The 19,802-nt window shown below is 43.9% G+C and overlaps 1 protein-coding gene across 4 annotated transcripts in view; it reads right to left on the bottom strand.

Annotated features, from left to right (window-relative positions):
- LOC105472282 (suppressor of cytokine signaling 7) overlaps nt 1-19,802 on the bottom strand; it is a 56,647-nt gene that overhangs the window by 13,803 nt on the left and 23,042 nt on the right. For all 4 annotated transcript variants that reach the window (XR_003015936.2, XM_011725388.3, XM_024789901.2 and 1 more), the window contains one exon: nt 16,467-16,595. Coding sequence is in view for 3 of the 4 variants with exons in the window: in XM_011725388.3 (XP_011723690.2) it covers nt 16,467-16,595 (129 nt within the window). In the remaining variant the exon portion in view is untranslated. The remainder of the gene's footprint in view (nt 1-16,466; nt 16,596-19,802) is intronic.

The following is a 19,802-nucleotide window of genomic DNA, read 5'->3' as shown; positions in this document are numbered from 1 at the left end:
GATTAAAACTCTCACATTTAAAGCATGCTAACAGAAGCAGTTAAAAATAGAAAGAATCCAGGATAAGACCCAACTGGGGTTAAAAGAGTAAGGGTAAAGTCAAACATTAATCATCAGTAACTTTCTTCCAGTCCTCATGGGCACAAACCTAGTCTGTAGCCATGCACTATTTTTCATTTGTCTCAACAAAGACCATGTTAGGGGTAAGAAATCTCTTCCAGGTATAAACACCCAAACACCCACGTCTTTCTGCCACACCAAAGGTTTTTCTGTCCCCTGAAGACAGAATCAGATCAGGAATCACATCTGTTTCACATTCCAAGTCTCATTTTCTTAACAGTATAAGTAAAAATAGAATAAACTAGGGAGTCTAGTTGACTTATATATAATCCTTCAAAAAGAAAAAAATAAGCACAAGGGCAATAGTAAAAGGCGGCCCAGTGCGGTGGCTCACGCCTGTAATCCCAGCACTTTGGGAGGCTGACGTGGGAGGATTGCTTGAGCCCATGAGTTCAAGATTGGCCTGGGCAACATAGGGAGACCTTACCTCTACAAAAATTAAAATTAAAAAAATTAGCCAGGCATGGTGGTGCACACCTGTGGTCCCAGCTACTCAGGAGGCTGAAGTGGGAGGACTGCTTGAGCCCAGGAGGCTGAGGCTGCAGTGAGCTATGATTGCACCACTGCCCTCCAGCCTGGGTTATGGAGTAAGACCCTGTCTACAAAAAAGATATTTAGCTAACAGTGAAGTACTGTTTTTTAATATCCCACTCCTTTCTTCAGCTTGAAACAGCTTAAGAAAAACTAAACAATAGTTTAGTTTAGTGGGAGCAGGGGTGAGAGGGCAGAAGATTCACTTTTCCTTATATTCCCTTGGGTACTATTTGACCTTTTTATCACATACATGTTATTTCAAAATTTGAAAAGAAATACATGTTATAACTAAAAAATGAGTTATGCAAGGTTACAGGATATAAGATGAATATGCAAAAAGCAATTAAATTTCTATATTCTAGCTATAAAAAATCCAAAATTCAAAAATAATTAAAATTAAGAAAGCAATTTACAATAGGATCAAAAACAAATGCTAAAAAATAAATTTAACAGAAGAAGTACAAAACTTATATTATGAAAAAATACGGGCCAGGCACAGTGGCTCATACCTATAATTCCCAGCACTTTGGGAGGTGGAGACAGGTGGATGGCTTGAGCCAAAGGGTTAGAGACCAGCCTGGGCAACGTGGTGAGACCACATCTCTACTAAAAATATAAAGATTAGCCGAGCATGGTTGTGTGCGCCTATAGTCCCAGCTACACAGGAGGCTGAAGTGGAGGGCAGATTGAGCCAGGGAGGTAGAGGTTGTAGTGAGCCATGATGGCACCACTGCACACCAGACTGGATGATAGTGGGACAAAAAAAAAAGACTGAAAGACAGAAAGAAAGATAAGGAAGGAAGGAAGGAAGGAAGGAAGGAAGGAAGGAAGGAAGGAAGGAAGGAAGGAAGGAAGGAAGGAAAGAAAGAAGGACAAACAAAAGAAAAAATACAAAACATTGTTCAGAGTTTTAAAAAGACCTAAATAAGCAGAAAGACAGCCTATGTCCATGGATCAGAAGACTTAATATTGTTGACATGTCAATACTCCCCAAATTGATGTACAGACTCAACTCCACACTCTTGCCAACACCAGGGTATTAAAATCTCAGTAGGCTTCTTTGCAGAAATTGACAATCTGATCCTAAAATTCATATGGAAATGCAAGAAATCCAAAATAGCCAAAACCATCTTGAAAAACAACAAAGTTGGAAGACTCACACTTTTCCATCTCAAAACTTACTACAAAACTATAGGAATCAAGACAGTAATGGCATAAGGATGGACATACAGCTCAATGGAATAGAACTGAGTCTGGAAATTAACCTTCACAGTTACAATCAACTGATTTCAACAAGGATGCCAAGACAATTCAATGGGGAAAGAATATCTTTTCAAAAAATGGTGCTAGAACTGAATAAAAAGAGTAAAGTTGGACTCCTTTCTCATGCCATACACAAAAATTCAAGGCTGGGTACAGTGGCTCACACCTGTAATCCCAGCTCTTTGGGCGGCTGAGGTGGGAGGATCACTTGAGGCCAGGAGGCAGAGGTTGCGGTGAGCCAAGATTGTGCCACTGCACTCCAGCCTGGGTGACAGAGAAAGAGTCTCAGTCTCTCTCTCTCTCTCTCTCTCTCTCTCTCTCTCTCTCTCTATATATATATATATATATATATATATATATATACACACACCAAACAAAAAAAAAAGAAAAAACAAAAATTAACTCAAAATGGATAGTAGACCTAATGTAAAAGCTAAAAGTTTAAGTCTCCTAGAAGAAAATATAGGCATTAAGCTCCATTGCCTTTGGTTAGGCAAACTTTTCTAAATATAACAAGCAAAAAAAAAAAAAAAAAAAAAAAGGTAAGTAAGAATAGGAACTCATCAAAATCCTTCATGCTTCAAAGAATACCATCAAGAAAGTAAAAAGACAACCCACAGAATGGGAGAAAATATTTGTAAATCACATCTGACAAGGGACTTGTATCTAGAATATATAAAGAACTTTATTTATCTATTTATCTATTTTGAGATAAAATAAAAGCTGGAGTGCAGTGGCGTGATCTTGGCTCACTGCAACCTCCACCTCCTGGGCTCAAGCAATCTTCCCATCTCAGTCTTCCAAGTAGCTGGGACGACAGGCATGCACCACTACACTGGGCTAAGTTTTAAATTTTTTGTAGAGACAGTGTCTCCCTGTCTTGCCCAGGCAGGTCTTGAGCTCCTGGGCTCAAGCAATCCTCTTGCCCTGGCCTCCCTAAGTACTGGGCTTATAGGCACCATGCCCAGCCTGTGAAGAACTCATAACTCAATAAGAAGACAGCCGGGCGCGGTGGCTCACGCCTGTAATCCCAGCACTTTGGGAGGCCGAGGCGGGCGGATCACAAGGTCAGGAGATCGAGACCACGGTGAAACCCCGTCTCTACTAAAAATACAAAAAATTAGCCGGGCGCGGTTGTGGGCGCCTGTAGTCCCAGCTACTCGGGAGGCTGAGGCAGGAGAATGGCGTGAACCCGGGAGGCGGAGCTTGCAGTGAGCCGAGATCGCGCCACTGCACTCCAGCCTGGGCGACAGAGCGAGACTCCGTCTCAAAAAAAAAAAAAAAAAAGAAGACAAACAGCTCAATTACAAAATGAGCAAAGGATGTGAAGAGACACACAGTAGCCAATAAGCAGATGAAAAGATGTTAACATCATTAGTCATTAGGGCAATGCAAATCAAAACCACAATGAAATACCACTTCATACTCACTAGGATGGCTATATTCAAAAAGATGGACAATAACAAAGTCTTGGGTGCAGCTGTTTTGGGAGTCTGGCATGGGGTTAAACATGGGATTACCATGTGACCCAGCAATTTCATGCCTAGGAATATATCCAAGAGAAGTGAAAAGATATTCACATAAACAGCTGTACATGAATGTTCAAAGCAGCATTATTTATCTCATAATAGCCAAAAAGTGCAAACGAACTAAAGAATGGAGAAACAAAATGTGGTATATCCAGAGTGGAATGTTACTCAGTCATAAAAAGGAATGCAGTGCTGACACATGCTATGACACTGGTGAACTTTGAAAACATTATGCTAAGTAAAAGAAACAAGACATAAAAATATTGTATGATTCCATTTATGTGAAATGTACCAAATTGTCAAATCCATAGAAATGGAAAACAGATCAGTAGGGGCCAGGAGGTAGAGGGAATAGGGAGTAACCGCTAATAGTCTGAGGTTTTCATTTTGGTGTGATGAAAACATTCTAAAATTGATTGTGGTGATTGTTGTACAACTCTGTGAATATACTAAAAACCACTGAATTGCACAGTATTTTTTCTCTTTCTTGAGACACAGTCTTGTTCTGTTGCCCAGGATGAAGTGCAGTGGTGTGTTCTCAGCTCACTGCAACCTCTGCCTCCTGGGTTCAAGCAATTCTCCTGCGTTGGCCTCCTGAGTAGCTGGAACTGGGACTGCAGGTGCTCACCACCGCTCCTAGCTAATTTATGGTTTTTTTATTTTTTTTTTAATCAAGATGGGGTTTCGTGCCATGTTGCCCAGGCTGGACTTGAACCCTTAGGCTCAAGCAATCTACCTTCCTTGGCTTTGAATGACACATTTTAGATGGGTGAATTGCATGTTATGTGAATTATATCTCAATAAAATTGTTAGATAAAAGCAAGGAAGGAAGGGAGGGAGAGAGGGAAAAAGAAATACCCCAACATGAAGAGCCTTCTGCTGGCCAAAGGTGAGACAATACGAGCTTCAATAATTGTAACTGTAATGAATTAAAAGCCAGTAAGTGGGCCAGGCACAGTGGTTCACACCTATGCCTATAATCCTAGCACTATGGGAGGCCGAGGCAGCTGGATCACCTGAGTTCAAGACCAGCCTGGCCAACATAGCGAAACCCCATCTCTACTAAAAATACAAAAAAATTAGCCAGGCGTGGTGGCACGTGCCTGTAATCTCAGCTACATGGGAGGCTGGGGCAGGAGAATCACTCGAACCCGGGAGTTGGAGGTTGCAGTGAGCCGAGATCGTGCCACTGCACTCTAGCCTGGGTGACAGAGCGAGACTCTGTCTCAAAAAAAAAAAAAAAGAAAGAAAGCCATTAAGTATGTTTAATTCCATGAATTTTATATATATTTATATAAAATATATATATACATATTTTTGAGACACAGTGTCTCTCTGTCACCCAGGCTAGAGTACAGTGGCGCGATCTCGGCTCACTGCAACCTATGACTCCTGAGTTCAAGCGATTCTTCTGCCCCTGCCTCCCAAGCAGCTGGGATTACAGGCACATGCCACCATGCCCAGCTAATTTTTTATATTTTTAGTAGAGACAAGGTTTTGCCATATTGGCCAGGCTGGTCTCCAACTCCTGACCTCAGGTGATCCAACTGCCTTGGCCTCCCAAAGTGTTGGATTACAGGCGTGAGTCACTGCACCTCGCTGAATTAATCACATATATATATATGATAAAAAATATATATTATTTTTCTTTTTTTTTTTTTTTGAGACCGAGTCTTGCTCTGTTGCCCAGGCTGGAGTGCAGTGGCATGATCTCAGCTCACTGCAAGCTCTGCCTCCCGGGTTCACGCCATTCTCCTGCCTCGGCCTCCCGAGTAGCTGGGACAACAGGCGCCCGCCACCAGGTCCGGCTAATTTTTTGTATTTTTAGTAAAGACTGGGTTTCATCGTGTTAGCCAGGATAGTCTCAATCTCCTGACCTCATGATCCACCCGCCTCAGCCTCCCAAAGGGCTGGGATTACAGGCGTGAGCCACCGCGCCCGGCCATTAATTATAATTTTTTAAATGATCACCTTCAAAGGATGATAGGGAACCAATTCATTATCTTGAAAATTAGTAAATAAAGAAAAAGAATCAAGCATTTATCCTGCTTTTTCTATATGAATTTGGTAAATAATAGTTGAGGAGAAATGTCTCTAAAAAACTATTCCATCTAATAAATAAAAAGTGATAAAATCAGAGTATCATGATTTTGCAACTCCCAATGAACAGCTGCTAAGATCACAAAAAGAGACACAACCAGACATCATGTGTTTCCTATGGGCATGCCAAATACTGCCTATATAATCTTGCTAAAAGGATCAAGCCTGTTTTTTTGTTTGTTTTTGAGATACAGTCTCATTCTGTCGCCCAGGCTAGAGTGCAGTGGCATGAACATAGCTCAGTGTGGCTTTGACATCATGAACTCAAGCGATTACCCTGCCTCAGCCTCCTGGCTTTTTTTTTTTTTTTTTGAGACACAGCCTCCCTGTTTCACCCAGGCTGGAGTGCTGTGGCGCAATCTTGGCTCATTGCAATCTCCGCCTCCTGGGTTCAGGCAATTCTCCTGCCTCAACCTTCCAAGTAGCTGGGATTACAAGTATGGGTCACCATGCCTGGCTAATTTTTATATTTTTAGTAGAGACGGGGTTTCTCCACGTTGGCCAGGCTGGTCTCAAACTCTTGACCTCAGGTGATCCACCTGCCTCGGCCTCCCAAAATGCTGGGATTACAGGCCTGAGCCACCGCGCCTAGCCTCGGCTAATTTTTAATTTATTTTTTTGGTAAAGACAGGGTCTTACCATGTTGCCCAGGCAGGTCTTGAACTCCTGGGTTTAAGCGATCCTCCTGCCTCACCTCCCAAAGTGCTGGGATTTTAGGCATGAACTACTATTATATGTTCAGCCAAGCCTGAGTTTGAATCAGACTCCTGCTAATTTGTAAGAAATACAGAAGACAGGACAACATGCTAAACTCCAACAAGAGTATGTAATTAGTAAAATCCAGGGAAATTCTCCAGGTCAAATAGCCCAATTATTCAGTAAGTAAATTGTAAGGAAATGAAAGAAAAATCCAAGAATAAGAGATTTAAAAGATATGAATTTTTTTTTTTTTTTGAGACGGAGTCTCGCTCTGTCCCCCGGGCTGGAGTGCAGTGGCCGGATCTCAGCTCACTGCAAGCTCCGCCTTCCGGGTTTACGCCATTCTCCTGCCTCAGCCTCCCAAGTAGCTGGGACTACAGGCGCCCGCCACCTTGCCCGGCTAGTTTTTTGTGTTTTTTAGTAGAGACGGGGTTTCACCGGGTTAGCCAGGATGGTCTCGATCTCCTGACCTCGTGATCCGCCCATCTCGGCCTCCCGATATGAAAATTTTTTTAAATGAGCAACATCAAACTATAGTGCTCAGGGATACACATTTGGGTGATAAAAGCATTCATGGAAAAATGAAAGGAAGTGATTATTATAAAGACAGTTGTAGAGATTAGTATGGGGAACACGGAAGGATTTCTGGAGCGTCTGGAAAAGTTTTGGTTCCTTTGCCTGAGTGCTATTCATCTTATAATAATATTAAACCAGCCGGGCACTGTGGCTCACGCCTGTAATCCCAGCACTTTGGGAGGCCGAGACGGGCGGATCACGAGGTCAGGAGATTGAGACCATCCTGGCTAACACGGTGAAACCCCGTCTTTACTAAAAAATACAAAAAACGGCCGGACTCGGTGGCTCAAGCCTGTAATCCCAGCACTTTGGGAGGCCGAGACGGGCGGATCACGAGGTCACAAGATCAAGACCATCCTGGCTAACACGGTGAAACCTCGTCTCTACTAAAAAATACAAAAAACTAGCCGGGCGAGGTGGCGGGCGCCTATAGTCCCAGCTACTCCGGAGGCTGAGGCAGGAGAATGGTGTGAACCCGGGAGGCGGAGCTTGCAGTGAGCTGAGATCCGGCCACTGCACTCCAGCCTGGGCGACAGAGCGAGACTCTGTCTCAAAAAAAAAAAAAAAGAAAAAAATACAAAAAACTAGCTGGGCGAGGTGGTGGGCGCCTGTAGTCCCAGCTACTCGGGAGGCTGAGGCAGGAGAATGGCGTGAACCCGGGAGGCGGAGCTTGCAGTGAGCCGAGATCGCACCACTGCACTCCAGCCTGGGCAACAAAGCGAGACTCCATCTCAAAAATAATAATAATAATAATAATAATAATAATAATAATAATATTAAACCATGCATATGATTTTTGTGGTTTTCTATTTTCTTAAAAAAAAAAGAAAGAAAAGAAATTCAGATGAAGTAGTGCTGTCATGCCGCTCCCCCTCCGCAGCGTATCCAAATTGGGTGAGCCTTTGGATTCAATTACCATTTTACAGAAAATTCAGAGGACAGAGAAATATATTAAACAATGCCATGGAGATGCAATAGGTAAACTCCAGACAGAACAATATTTTAAATATATAAATTGCAAGAAAAAAAGGGAAAAAGAAATGGAGGAAGAAAACTACAAATTAAAAAAGAAGTGCTGCGGGGCCTGGTGGCTCACACCTGTAATCCCAGCACTTTGGGAGGCTGAGGCGGGTGGATCACAAGGTCAGCAGTTTGAGACCAGTCTGACCAACATGATGAAACCCCATCTCTACTAAAAATACAAAAAATTAGCTGGGCGTGGTGGCGGGCACCTGTAATCCCAGTGACTTGGGAGGCTGAGGCAGGAGAATTGCTTGAAACCGGAAGGCGGAGATTGCAGTGAGCCAAGATTGTGCCACTGCATTCTAGCCTGGACAATAAGAGCAAAACTCCGTCTCAAAGAAAAAAAAAAAAAAAAAAAGAGCTGGGTGCAGTGGCTCACGCCTGTAATCCCAGCACTTTGGGAGGCTGAGGCGGGTGGATCACGAAGTCAGGAGTTCAAGACCAGCCTGACCAACACGGTAAAACCCTGTCTCTACTAAAAATAAAAAAATTAAGGCCGGGCGCGGTGGCTCACTCCTGTAATCCCAGCACTTCGGGAGGCCGAGATGGGCGGATCACGAGGTCAGGAGATCGAGACCATCCTGGCTAACACAGTGAAACCCCGTCTCTACTGAAAATACAAAAAAAAAATTAGCCGGGTGCGGTGGTGGGCGCCTGTAGTCCCAGCAGACGGGAGGCTGAGGCAGGAGAATGGCATGAACCCGGGAGGCGGAGCTTGCCGTGAGCCAAGATTGCACCACTGCACTCCAACCTGGGCAACAGAGCAAGACTCCGTCTCAAAAAAAAAAAAAAAAAAAAAAAAATTAGCCAGGTGGTGCGTGCCTGTAATCCCAGCTACTCAGGAGGCTGAGGCAGGAGAATCGCTTGAACCCAGGAGGTGGCTGGTTGCAGTGAGCACCACTGCACTCCAGCCAGGGTGACAGAGGGAGACTCCATCTCAAAGAAAAAAAAAAAAGAACCTGGGCATGGTGGTTCATGCCTGTAATCTCAACACTTTGGAAGGCTGAGGAGGGAAAATCACTTGAGCCCAGGAGTTTATGACCAGCCTGCGCAACATAGAAACACCTTGTCTCAACAAAAAAATTGAAAAATTAGCCAACCATGGTGGCCCATGACTGTAGTCCTAGCTACTCGGGAGGCTGAGGTGGAAGGATCACTTGAGCCTGGGAGGCCAAGGCATGACTGCACTACTATACTCCAGCCTGAGTGACAGAGACCCTGTCTCAAAACAAAACAAAAGTATATTTAAAAACAAAACACTAGTATGCAATGAAGAAGTGGACAGGTATACAAACAGGGCAGGAGTGGCCATGGGCTGATGGTTGCTGGGGCTGGGTGATGGATACATAGGGTTTATTACATCATTCTGCATACCAAACAAATAAACATAAAGAAGGTAATAATCCAGGAATAAGTCTAGTTTGCAAATACACTCAAGGGAGTCTTACAGTGTTGCTGGAGGGGGTCATGCAGCCAGAGCAAGGAGGGGAGCCCAATCAGTGGCATGACCCTGTACCTATAAAATAAGGACAAACCACTTACTGGGGAGATGCCCAGGGACACTGGTCACAAATCCCCAGGAAAGGACTCCTGGCTTCCTTCTTTCACAAGCATAAGTGTAATAATCTCTTCTTAGTATGCCTAATACCTCATCAGCAAATGTTTGAGTGTTCTAATATACAAAATAATATAGAGCAGGCTGGGCGCGGTGGCTCACCCCTGTAATCCCAGCACTTTGGGAGGCCGAGGCGGGTGGATCACCTAAGGTCAGGAGTTCAAGACCAGCCTGACCAACACGGTGAAACCCCGTCTCTAAAAAATACAAAAAATTAGCCGGGCGTGATGGTGGGCGCCTGTAATTCCAGCTACTCAGGAGAATTGCTTGAACCCAGGAGGCAGAGTTTGTGGTGAGCCGAGATTGCGCCACTGCACTCCAGCCTGGGCACTACAAAGCAAGACTCCATCTCAAAATAATATAGAGCAAAGGAAAGACAGTTCTTGCTCTGGATGACCTGGCAATCAGATAGGTAAGATAAAATAACGACAAAGGGCATCTCAAAGGATATCACAAGGATATCTGAGGGGCCACCCAGAGTATCATTCAACACATATATCTTGAGTACCACCTTTATAGGGCCAGGAGAACAGCAGAGATACCACCTTAAACACTTCCTATGCACCTACATCTTAGAGACCACTGAGAAAAGTAACATCTGTTGAGTGCTTACTCTGTGTCAGGCATTGTCTTAAATATTTTACATGAGTTAATTCTTGCATTCCTCTAAACAACCCTATAAGTTATGTACTATAATCATCCCCATTTTACTGTTGAGGAAACTGAGGCAAGAGAGGTTCAGTTCATGCCTAAGATCACAGAGCTAATAACTGGCAGGACCTGGGGTAGCACTCGGTGCTCTGGATCCAGAACCCGTACTTTTTAACCACTATGGTATATAGCAATGGTTCCCAACTGGGTATGATTTTGGCCCCCAGGGACATATGGAGACATAATGTGATTGTCACAGCTTTGCGGGGGCGGGTGAGTGCTCCTGGTATTTAGTGGGCAAAAGTTAGGGCTTCCTCCAATACACAGGACAGACCCCACAACAAAAAACTGTCCAGCCTAAAATGTCAATAATGCTGAGCTGAGAAACTCTGATAAACAGGGAAGACATGTCACTGAACAAGTAATTATAAACTTAACAAGCGTTACAAAAGAGGAAGTAACCAATTTCCTTAAAAAGCTGTCCAATTCGGCCGGGTGCGGTGGCTCACACCTGTAATCCCAGCACTTTGGGAGACCAAGGCAGGCGGACCATGAGGTCAAGAGTTCAAGACCAGCCTGGCCAACATGGTGAAACCCCGTCTCTACTAAAAATACAAAAATTAGCTGGGCATGGTGGCAGATGCCTATACCATCCCAGTACGGGAGGCTGAGGAAGGAGAAACGTTTGAACTTGGGAGGTGGAGGAGGTTGCAGTGAGCCGAGATCATGCCACTACACTCCAGCCTGGGTGACTGGGGGAGACTCCATCTCAAAACAAACAAAAAAGATCTGTCCAACTCAAAGCGTGTTTTTTTTGTTTGTTTGTTTTTGTTTAAGATAGGGTCTCACTCTGTCACTTAGGCTGGAGTGCCGTGGCGCAATCACAGCTCACTGCAGCCTTGACCTACCAGGCCTAAAAGATCCTCCCACCTCAGCCTCCCAAGCAGCTGGGACCAAAGGCGCATACCACCACGTGTGGCTAGGTGTTTTTGTTTTGTTTTGTTTTTGTAGAGATGAGGTCTCTCTTTATTATCCAGGCTAGTCTAGAACTCCTGGGCTCAAACAATCCTTCTACCTCTACCTCCCACAAGTGCTGGGATTACAGATGTGAGCCAACAAGTCTGATCAAAGTATGATTTTTTAAAGACATTTTTTGTTCATGAACTTTACAGATGAAGATTCTCTCAATTAAAAAGGGTATGTTTGCTTTTAGCCTGGCTCTAATAGGATCAGAGGTTTTGTGTGAAATCAGTCACACTCTCACTGCTGTCTGGTGTTAGGGGTTTAGTTTTTTTTGTTTTTGTTTTTGTTTTGAGATAGTCTCTGGAGTGCAGCGGCGTGACTTGGCTCACTCCACCTCCACCTCCCAGGTTCAAGCAATTCTCCTGGCCTTAGACTCCTGAGTAGCTGGGATTACAGGCACCTGCCACCACGCCCAGCTAACTTTTGTATTTTTAGTAGACACGGGGTTTCACCATATTGGCCAGGCTGGTCTCAAACTCCTGACCTCGTGATCCAGCCACCTTGGCCTCCCAAAGTGCTGGGACTACAGGTGTGAGCCACTGTGCCCAGCAGGGGTTTAGTTTATAATTGTGAAATGGATGAGGCCAGACTGAGATGTAATCAGTGACCTCAGATCTGCTGGGACCAGGATTCAGTATTACAATAACCCCAAACTTCAAATTTAAAAAAAAATTATATATATATTTACATTAAAAAAAAAAAAACAGGCCGGGCGCGGTGGCTCAAGCCTGTAATCCCAGCACTTTGGGAGGCCGAGACGGGCGGATCACGAGGTCAGGAGATCGAGACCATCCTGGCTAACACGGTGAAACCCCGTCTCTGCTAAAAAATACAAAAAACTAGCTGGGCGCGGTGGCGGGCGCCTGTAGTCCCAACTACTCGGGAGGCTGAGGCAGGAGAATGGCGTGAACCCGGGAGGCGGAGCTTGCAGTGAGCTGAGATCCGGCCACTGCACTCCAGCCTGGGCGGCAGAGCCAGACTCTGTCTCAAAAAAAAAAAAAAAAAAAAAAACAACAATGAGAAAGGATAAGGTCAAACCAAACTCAGGCACCATTATTTTACCAAGGGTTCCTCCCCCAGATGCTAATTATTCAATTTATTCTATTCTACTTAATTTATCTCTGTTCCTTATTTGTCACCACTCAGAACCTTCCCATTAGTCCTAGCTTTGCAACTCCTGTGATCCCTGGTATCCCTTTGACACCAGTCTTTTTTTTTTTTTTTTGAAATGGAGTCTCACTCCGTAGCCCAAGCTGGAGTGCAGTGGCATGATCTTGGCTCACTGCAACCTCCAATTCCGGGGCTCAAGCAATTCTCATGTCTCAGCCTCCCAAGTAGCTAGGACTACAGGTGTGTGCCACCATGCCCAGCTAATTTTTTGTATTTTAGTAGAGATGGGATTTCACCATATTGCCCATGGTGGTCTTGAACTCCTGAGCTCAGGAGATCTGCCCACCTTGGCCTCCCAAAGTGCTGGGATTACAGGCATGAGGCACCATGCCCAGCCTGACACCAGTCTCAACACCTTCCTACTGCATCCAGCTCTGGGAACTGAGCCAGAAAAACCTGAGATCGCATCCTAGCTCTGCAACTCACTGGACCTCAGTTTCTTTTGCTTTTCCAAAAAGAAAAAAAAAAAGGAGACTGTACTATCCCCTCAAAGGATAAAAAAAAAAAAGGAGACTGTACTATCCCCTCAAAGGATAACACTTGGTTAAATGGAATAACACCTGGCTCCTTGTAGGTGTTCAGTTTTCATCATTCCAAAGTTTGAACACACAGGATCCTTTCTGAATCGATCAAGTTAAAATCCTTGACGCAGACTAACAGAGCTCAACCTAAATGCTAATACCTACCTCCTTCCTCACCCCAATCCTCTCCTCTAATAAAGTCAAGCTTATATAATGCCTTCCCCTTTATGATAAGCAAAAGAGGGCAGCAAACAGTGGTAAAGGCTTTGTCTTCTTTGGCCCTATCCTTCAAAGTGAGGTCACTTAGGGTTGAGAGGCAACAACTCTGCTTTGCCCTCTCAACTTGATTACAATTTTAAGTCTACACAGATCTTTAACTGGAGCATTTGCACCCTCCTGCCCCCAATAAACATGGTTCTACCTTCTTCAGGTAGTTTCCATAAATGCCAGCAAACTTTCAATCTGATTACTACTACCTCTTCCAATAACAGACTGGTGGGAAATAAAGCCAAGGATTTGTAGTCGGGCCCAGGTTTGAATTCTGGCTTCAGCACTGATCAACTGAGTTAACTTTAGAGTACATAATCTAACTTTTGAGCCTCAGCCTCAGTTTTCTCACTGGCAAAATGAAGTCTTATGTATTATTTTATTTTTAAATTTATTTTATTTTATTTTTTTGGAGACAGAGTCTCCCTCTGTTGCCCAGGCTGAAATGCAATGGCGCAATCGTGGCTCACTGCAACCTCCACCTCCTAGGTTCAAGTGATTCTCCTGCTTCAGCCTGCTAAGTAGCTGGGACTACAGGCACCCGCCACCACGCCTGGCTAATTTTTGTATTTTTAGTAGAGGTGAGGTTTCACCATGTTGGACACATTATTATTATTATTATTATTTTTGAGACAGAGTCTTGCTTGGGGGCCCAGGCTAGAGTGTAGTAGCACAATCTCAGCTCACTGCAACCTCAGCCTCCTGGGTTTTAAGCGATTCTCCTGCCTCAGCCGCTGGAGTAGCTAGGATTACAGGCGTGTGCCACCACGCCTGGCAAATTTTGTATTTTTAGTAGAGGCAAGGTTTCACCATGTGGGTCAGGCTGGTCTCGAACTCCTGACCTGAGGTGATCCACCCACCTCGGACTCCCAAAGTGCTGGGATTACAGGCGTGAGCCACCGCGCCAGGCCATATTATTTTAATAGATTGATCTGTATTACCTAACTTTGAGGTTGTTGTAAAAATGTCAATATCTTTAAATAAAGAACCTGGCCAGTACCTGGCATCTAACAGGCACTCAATATTAACAGTGGCAAACACTATACACTCTAGCCCTTAATACAATGCTAAGAATCTTGGTTAAAATATCTGCAGACAGGGTACATTTGTAGAATGAAATAAGCTGTATCTGAGGAGTCCAATATTCCACAAAGTTTCTCAATATTCTACCAGTAGAGTGATGCTCCAGAGTCCAGAATACTCTCTGAGATTTTCCAGACTTGCCCACAGGCAGAGCTGACTACCCTAATCTTGCTGGTCACCGCCACATGCTTTATACTGACTTGAACATGTGCTCTCACCTTTGTCTTCCTTCCTGTCCCCTCTTTGAGACTATGACTTCTCTGAAGGCAGAAATGTAGCTTATTTTTTATAATAAATTGCAAAACAAATGTTTGTTAAATAAAAACCCCCCAAAAAGCCAAAAACTTTAAAAACTGCTAAGCAGAGTCAACTCTTATATGGAAGGAATCTAACTTTTCCCTTTAAGCAAGTCAACTGCACAAGACCCAACTGTGTTGACAGCACTGAGGCAAAACTAAATGAAGTGAGAATTAATACAGTTCACACCCTGTCATGCCTGATTTAAATCACCAAGATTACAAGAAACATTCCTGTCACCTGGCTCAATCCTGTTTCTAGTCTTCTGCCTGAGGCTCCCCTGAGCTCCTACAGTTTAGACCAATTTCTTGGCATTCTGTTTAAGAATCTTAATTTGATTCAATGGTAAAGCATGAAGTTCTCATTTTAAATTGTTTATTTTTTTGTTTTGTTTTTTTTTTTTTTGAAAGAGTCTGGGCTCTGTCACCCAGGCTGGAGTGCAATGGCGCAATCTCAGATCACTGCAACCTCCGCTTTCCCAGCTTCAAGCAATTCTCCCTCTTCAGCCTCCCGAGTAGCTGGGATTACAGGCACCCGCCACCACGCCTGGCTAATTTTTGTATTTTTAGTAGAAACGGGGTTTCACCATGTTGGCCAGGCTGTCTCGAACTCCTGACCTCAGGTGATCTGCCCTCCTCAGCCTCCCAAAGTGCTGGGATTACAGGTGTGAGCTACCACCCCATGCCTTTTCTTTTTGAGACAGGGTCTCACTGTGTCACCCAGGCTGGAGTGCAATGGCTTAATCTTGGCTCATTGGAGCCTCTGCCTCCCAGGCTCAAGTGATCCTCCCACCTCAGCCTCCCAAGTAGCTGGGACTACAGATGCCCGGCATCACACCCAGCTAACTTTTATGTATTTTGTAGAGATATGGTTTCACCATGTTGCCCAGCCTGGTCTTGAACTCCTGGACTTGAGCAATCTGCCCGTCTCAGCCTCCCAAAGTACTGGGATTATTAGTGTGAGCCACCATGCCTGGCTTAAGTTGTTTGTGTCTTACAAGTTCCTCATATTAATGTCCTTGTCATTTTGTCTTACCAACACTATAAAGGCAGATTGCTCCAAAGAATCCCCTCTTGCCCTCCACAAACTATACAGACACCTCCCTAACTTAGTGGGCAGGAAGACTATACAATCACACCAGCAAGAATAGCAACTGCCCAGTGCTCCCAAATGGAGAGAGGTCTTGTATTCATCAATGGTAGGGACGGCAAGATACAAAACAAAGAATTTACTGTTCAGCAGCAAGTTTAGTACAACATGGGCAAACCCACAGCAGATACTTCCTAACAGAGCGCAATGTGCAATTGGATTTGGCCCTTGTTTTTTCTTTTTTTGGGGGAGACAGGGTTTTGTTCTATCACCCAGACTAGAGTGCAGTGGCATGATCACAGCTCAGTGCAGCCTTGACCTCCTGGGCTCAAGCGATCCTCCCATCTCAGCCTCCTAACTAGCTGGAACTACAGGCATGTACCACTATGTCTGGCTAATTTTTTAAAGAGATGGGGGTCTCAAATTCCTGGGCTCAAGCAATCCTCCCACGTTGGCCTCTCAAAGTGCTGGGATTACAGGCATGAGCCACCATGCCTAGCCAGACTGAGCCCTCCTGATACTCGCCCTGCCTTTCTGGTAAACATTCTCTTACCTTTCCCATTCCTATGGGTAGGACCTGAGAGCTCTCACCTTTCTCCTTCACTTATAAATGTTGACATGCCTAGATCAGGGACACCTCCAAATGTCAAATGTTCACATGATGCCTGGACATCAGAGGTGGAAGCAGTTTTCTCATTCACGTGGTCAGAGAAGCAAAGATTCTTCCTCAGTATGCTGAGAGATTAACGTACAAAGGCAGGGGATTAACCACAGGACCAGGAGTGGTGGCTACAACAGCCAGGGGAAAGAAGCTTAACCATGGCCTTTTGTGGCGGTGGTGTTTTTTGACACTAAACTGGATCATACCGAAGTTAAGTTAAATAATTAACAGAAATACAGCCTTACCTGGAACCCTGGATCTTAAGAAATAGAGAAACTTTCCATTCTTGGAGTGCATAATGGCTCTCTTAATAAACTCTACAACAGATTGACAGCGGTCCTCAAACTTAGGATGACACCACAGGCTGAAGGTTCCTGCCATGGAAAATTAAGAAGTAAAAAATTTAAAACTTACTTTAGAAGATAGGAGAGGCTGGTTTGAATATTTTAACAATGATTCTCACTTTTGGGAGGGCAGTTTGGGGGCAAGCTGGCTCAAAAGTCTCTGAAGCTACCTGTTCCTGCTTATCTCACAGTTAACTGTAAAAAGATGTTGCCTTTTGTAAGACATAAATTAGATCTTACAAAGTTTTTGTTAAGTAAATACAAGTTAAGTACTCCTTATCCGAAATGCTTGAGACCAGAAGTGTTTCAGATTTTGGATTTTTTTCAGATTTTGGAATATTTGCATTATACTTACCCATTGAACATCCCTAATCCAAAACTCTGAAATCCAAAGTGCTCCAGTGAGCATTTCCTTTGAGCATCATGTCAGTGTGCAAAAAGTTTCAGATTTTTAAGCATTTTGGACTTCAGTTTAGGGATACTCAACCTTTAATAATTTCAAATCAGAAAAAAAGATATGAAATTTTTCATCAAGTATGAACATTAATGTTTAAATCACAGACTTCCTCTCTCTATATATATATGTACTTATGTATATTAAGTATAGGTACAGTCATGCATTACTTAATGAGAGGAATATGTTCAGAGAAATGCATCATTAGGCAAACATCAGAGTGTACTTATCCAAACCTAGATGGTATAGCCTACTACACACCTAGGCTATGTGGTAGAGCCTACTGCTCCTAGGCTACAGACCTGAATAGCATGTTACTGTGCTGAATACTGGAGGCAACTCTAACACAATGGTAAGTATATGAATACTTAAACATATTTATGTTTAAATATGTATCTAAACATATTTAAACATAGAAAAAGTACAGTAAAAATACAGTAATATAATCTTATGGAACCACCGTCATATATGTAGTCTATCATTGACCAAAATGTTGCTAAACAGTGTATGACTGTGTGTTGTGTGTACACATATAAGCAGGTCTTTGAATAACATTTTGTTCAGTGTTGTTTCCTTATAACTTTTTTTTTTTTTTTTAGACAGGATCTTGCTCTGTCACCCAGGCTGGAGTGCACTGGAGTGATCTTGGCTCACTGCAACCTCCACTTCCTGGGTTCAAGTGATTCTCCTGCCTCAGACTCCTGAGTAGCTGGAATTACAGGCACCTGCCACCACGCCTGGCTAATTTTTGTATTTTTAGTAGAGATGGGGTTTCGTCACATTGGTCAGGCTGGTCTCGAACTCCTGACCTCAAGTGATCCACCTGCCTCGGCCTCCCAAAGTGCTGGGATTACAGGTGTGAGGCACCATGCTTGTTCCCTTATAATGTTGATAAGAAAAAAAAATTGATTTCCGGCCAGGACCACTGTCTGTGTGGAGTTGGCACATCTGCATGGGTTTTCTCTGGGTATGCTGGTTTCCTTCCATATCCCAGAGATGTGTGTGTAAGGTGAAATGGCATGCTAAGCTGTGCCAGTCTGAGTGAGTGTGGGTGTGTGGGTATACACCCCCCGATGGAATGGTGTCCTGTCCAGAGTTGTTCTGCCTTGCATCCTGAACTGCCATGATAGGCTCCGGCCACTTGTGATCCTGAGCTGGAATACTTGGGTAAATGATTATCTAATTTGTTTTCATTAATCTTTCTTACATGTGTGTATAGTTTACATATATTTCACTGTTTAATATTAGAAGTGTTTTGGTCTTTTTTTTTTTTTTGAGATGGAGTCTAGCCCTGTCACCCAGGCTGGAGTACAGTGGCGAGATCTCAGCTCACTGCAAGCTCCGCCTCCCGGGTTCACGCCAATTCTCCTGCCTCAGCCTCCTGAGTAGCTGGGACTACAGGCGCCCGCCACCACGCCTGGCCAATTTTTTGTATTTTTAGTAGAGACGGGGTTTCACCATGTTAGCCAGAATGGTCTTGATCTCTTGACCTTGTGATCCGCCTACCTCAGCCTCCCAAAGTGCTGGGATTACAGGCGTGAGCCACTGTGTCCAGCTGTGTTTTGGTCTTTATGTAGAAGTTTGGTCTTTATTTCAGCCTGACCAACATGGAGAAACCCCATCTCTACTAAAAACACAAAATTAGCCGAGCTTCGTGGTGCATGCCTGTAATCCCAGCTACTCGGGAGGCTGAGGCAGGAGAATTGTTTGAACCCAGGAGGCAGAGGTTTCAGTAAGCCAAGACTACACCATTGCACTCCAGCCTGGGCAATAAGAGCGAAACTTCATCTTAAAAAAAAAAAATTGGTTTTGTTATGCGTCATTTTGCTTAAAGTCAGTTTCTAAGAACCTATTAATGACCTTTAAGTGAGGACTGACTGACTTATGTACGTACACTGACCCTTGAATAATGTCGGGGGGGGGCATGAACCCAATCCCAATGGCCCAACATCCTCCTCAACCCCACCAAAATCAAAAATCCACATATAACTTTTGACTCCCCAAAAACTTTACTAACAACCTACTGTTGACTGAAAACCTTACCAATAATATAAACAGTTGATTAACATATGTTTTGTATGTGACATGTATTATATATCGTATTCTTACAATTAAGCTAGAAAAAGGAATACTATTAAGAAAATAAAATATATTTACTATTGATTAAATGGAAGTGGATCATCATAAAGTGATCATAAAGTGGATCATCATAAAGGTCTTCATCCTCATTGTCTTCAAACCAAATAGACTGAGGAGGAAGAGGAAGAGGAGTGTGTCTCAGGGTTGGCAGAGGTAGAGAAGGTGGAAGGGGAGGCAGGAGAGGAAGGCACACATAGTATAAATTTACAGAAATGTTATAATTTGTCTAACTTTTTTTGCTTTTTCTATTTTTTAGAAACAGGGTCTCACTCTATCACCCAAGCTGGAGTGCAGTGGTGTGATCACAGCTCGCTGCATCCTCGAACTACTGGGTTTAAGTGATCCTCCTGGCCTAGCCTCCTGCATAGCTGAAGCTATCAGCCCAGGCTGGTCTTGAACTCCTGGCCTCAAGTGATCCTCCTGCCTTGGCCTCCCAACTGCTGGGATTACAGGCATGAGCCTCCACACTCAGGCTTGGTTTTTCATTTCTCTAAAAATGTTTCCATATGGTACCAATTCTTCTTCCACCATTTGCTTTGGTTTTAGTGCTCATATCATCGAAGGGTCCAAGTCTAAAATAACTCAAAAGCAGTCTCAAATAACCTGAACCCTTCTGCCAGATTGCCTGACATCAATGTTTTCTG

This window comes from Macaca nemestrina, chromosome 17, assembly GCF_043159975.1.
Source record: "Macaca nemestrina isolate mMacNem1 chromosome 17, mMacNem.hap1, whole genome shotgun sequence".
NCBI classification, from domain to species: Eukaryota; Metazoa; Chordata; class Mammalia; order Primates; family Cercopithecidae; genus Macaca; species Macaca nemestrina.
This window is presented reverse-complemented; position numbering and strand designations above follow the sequence as displayed.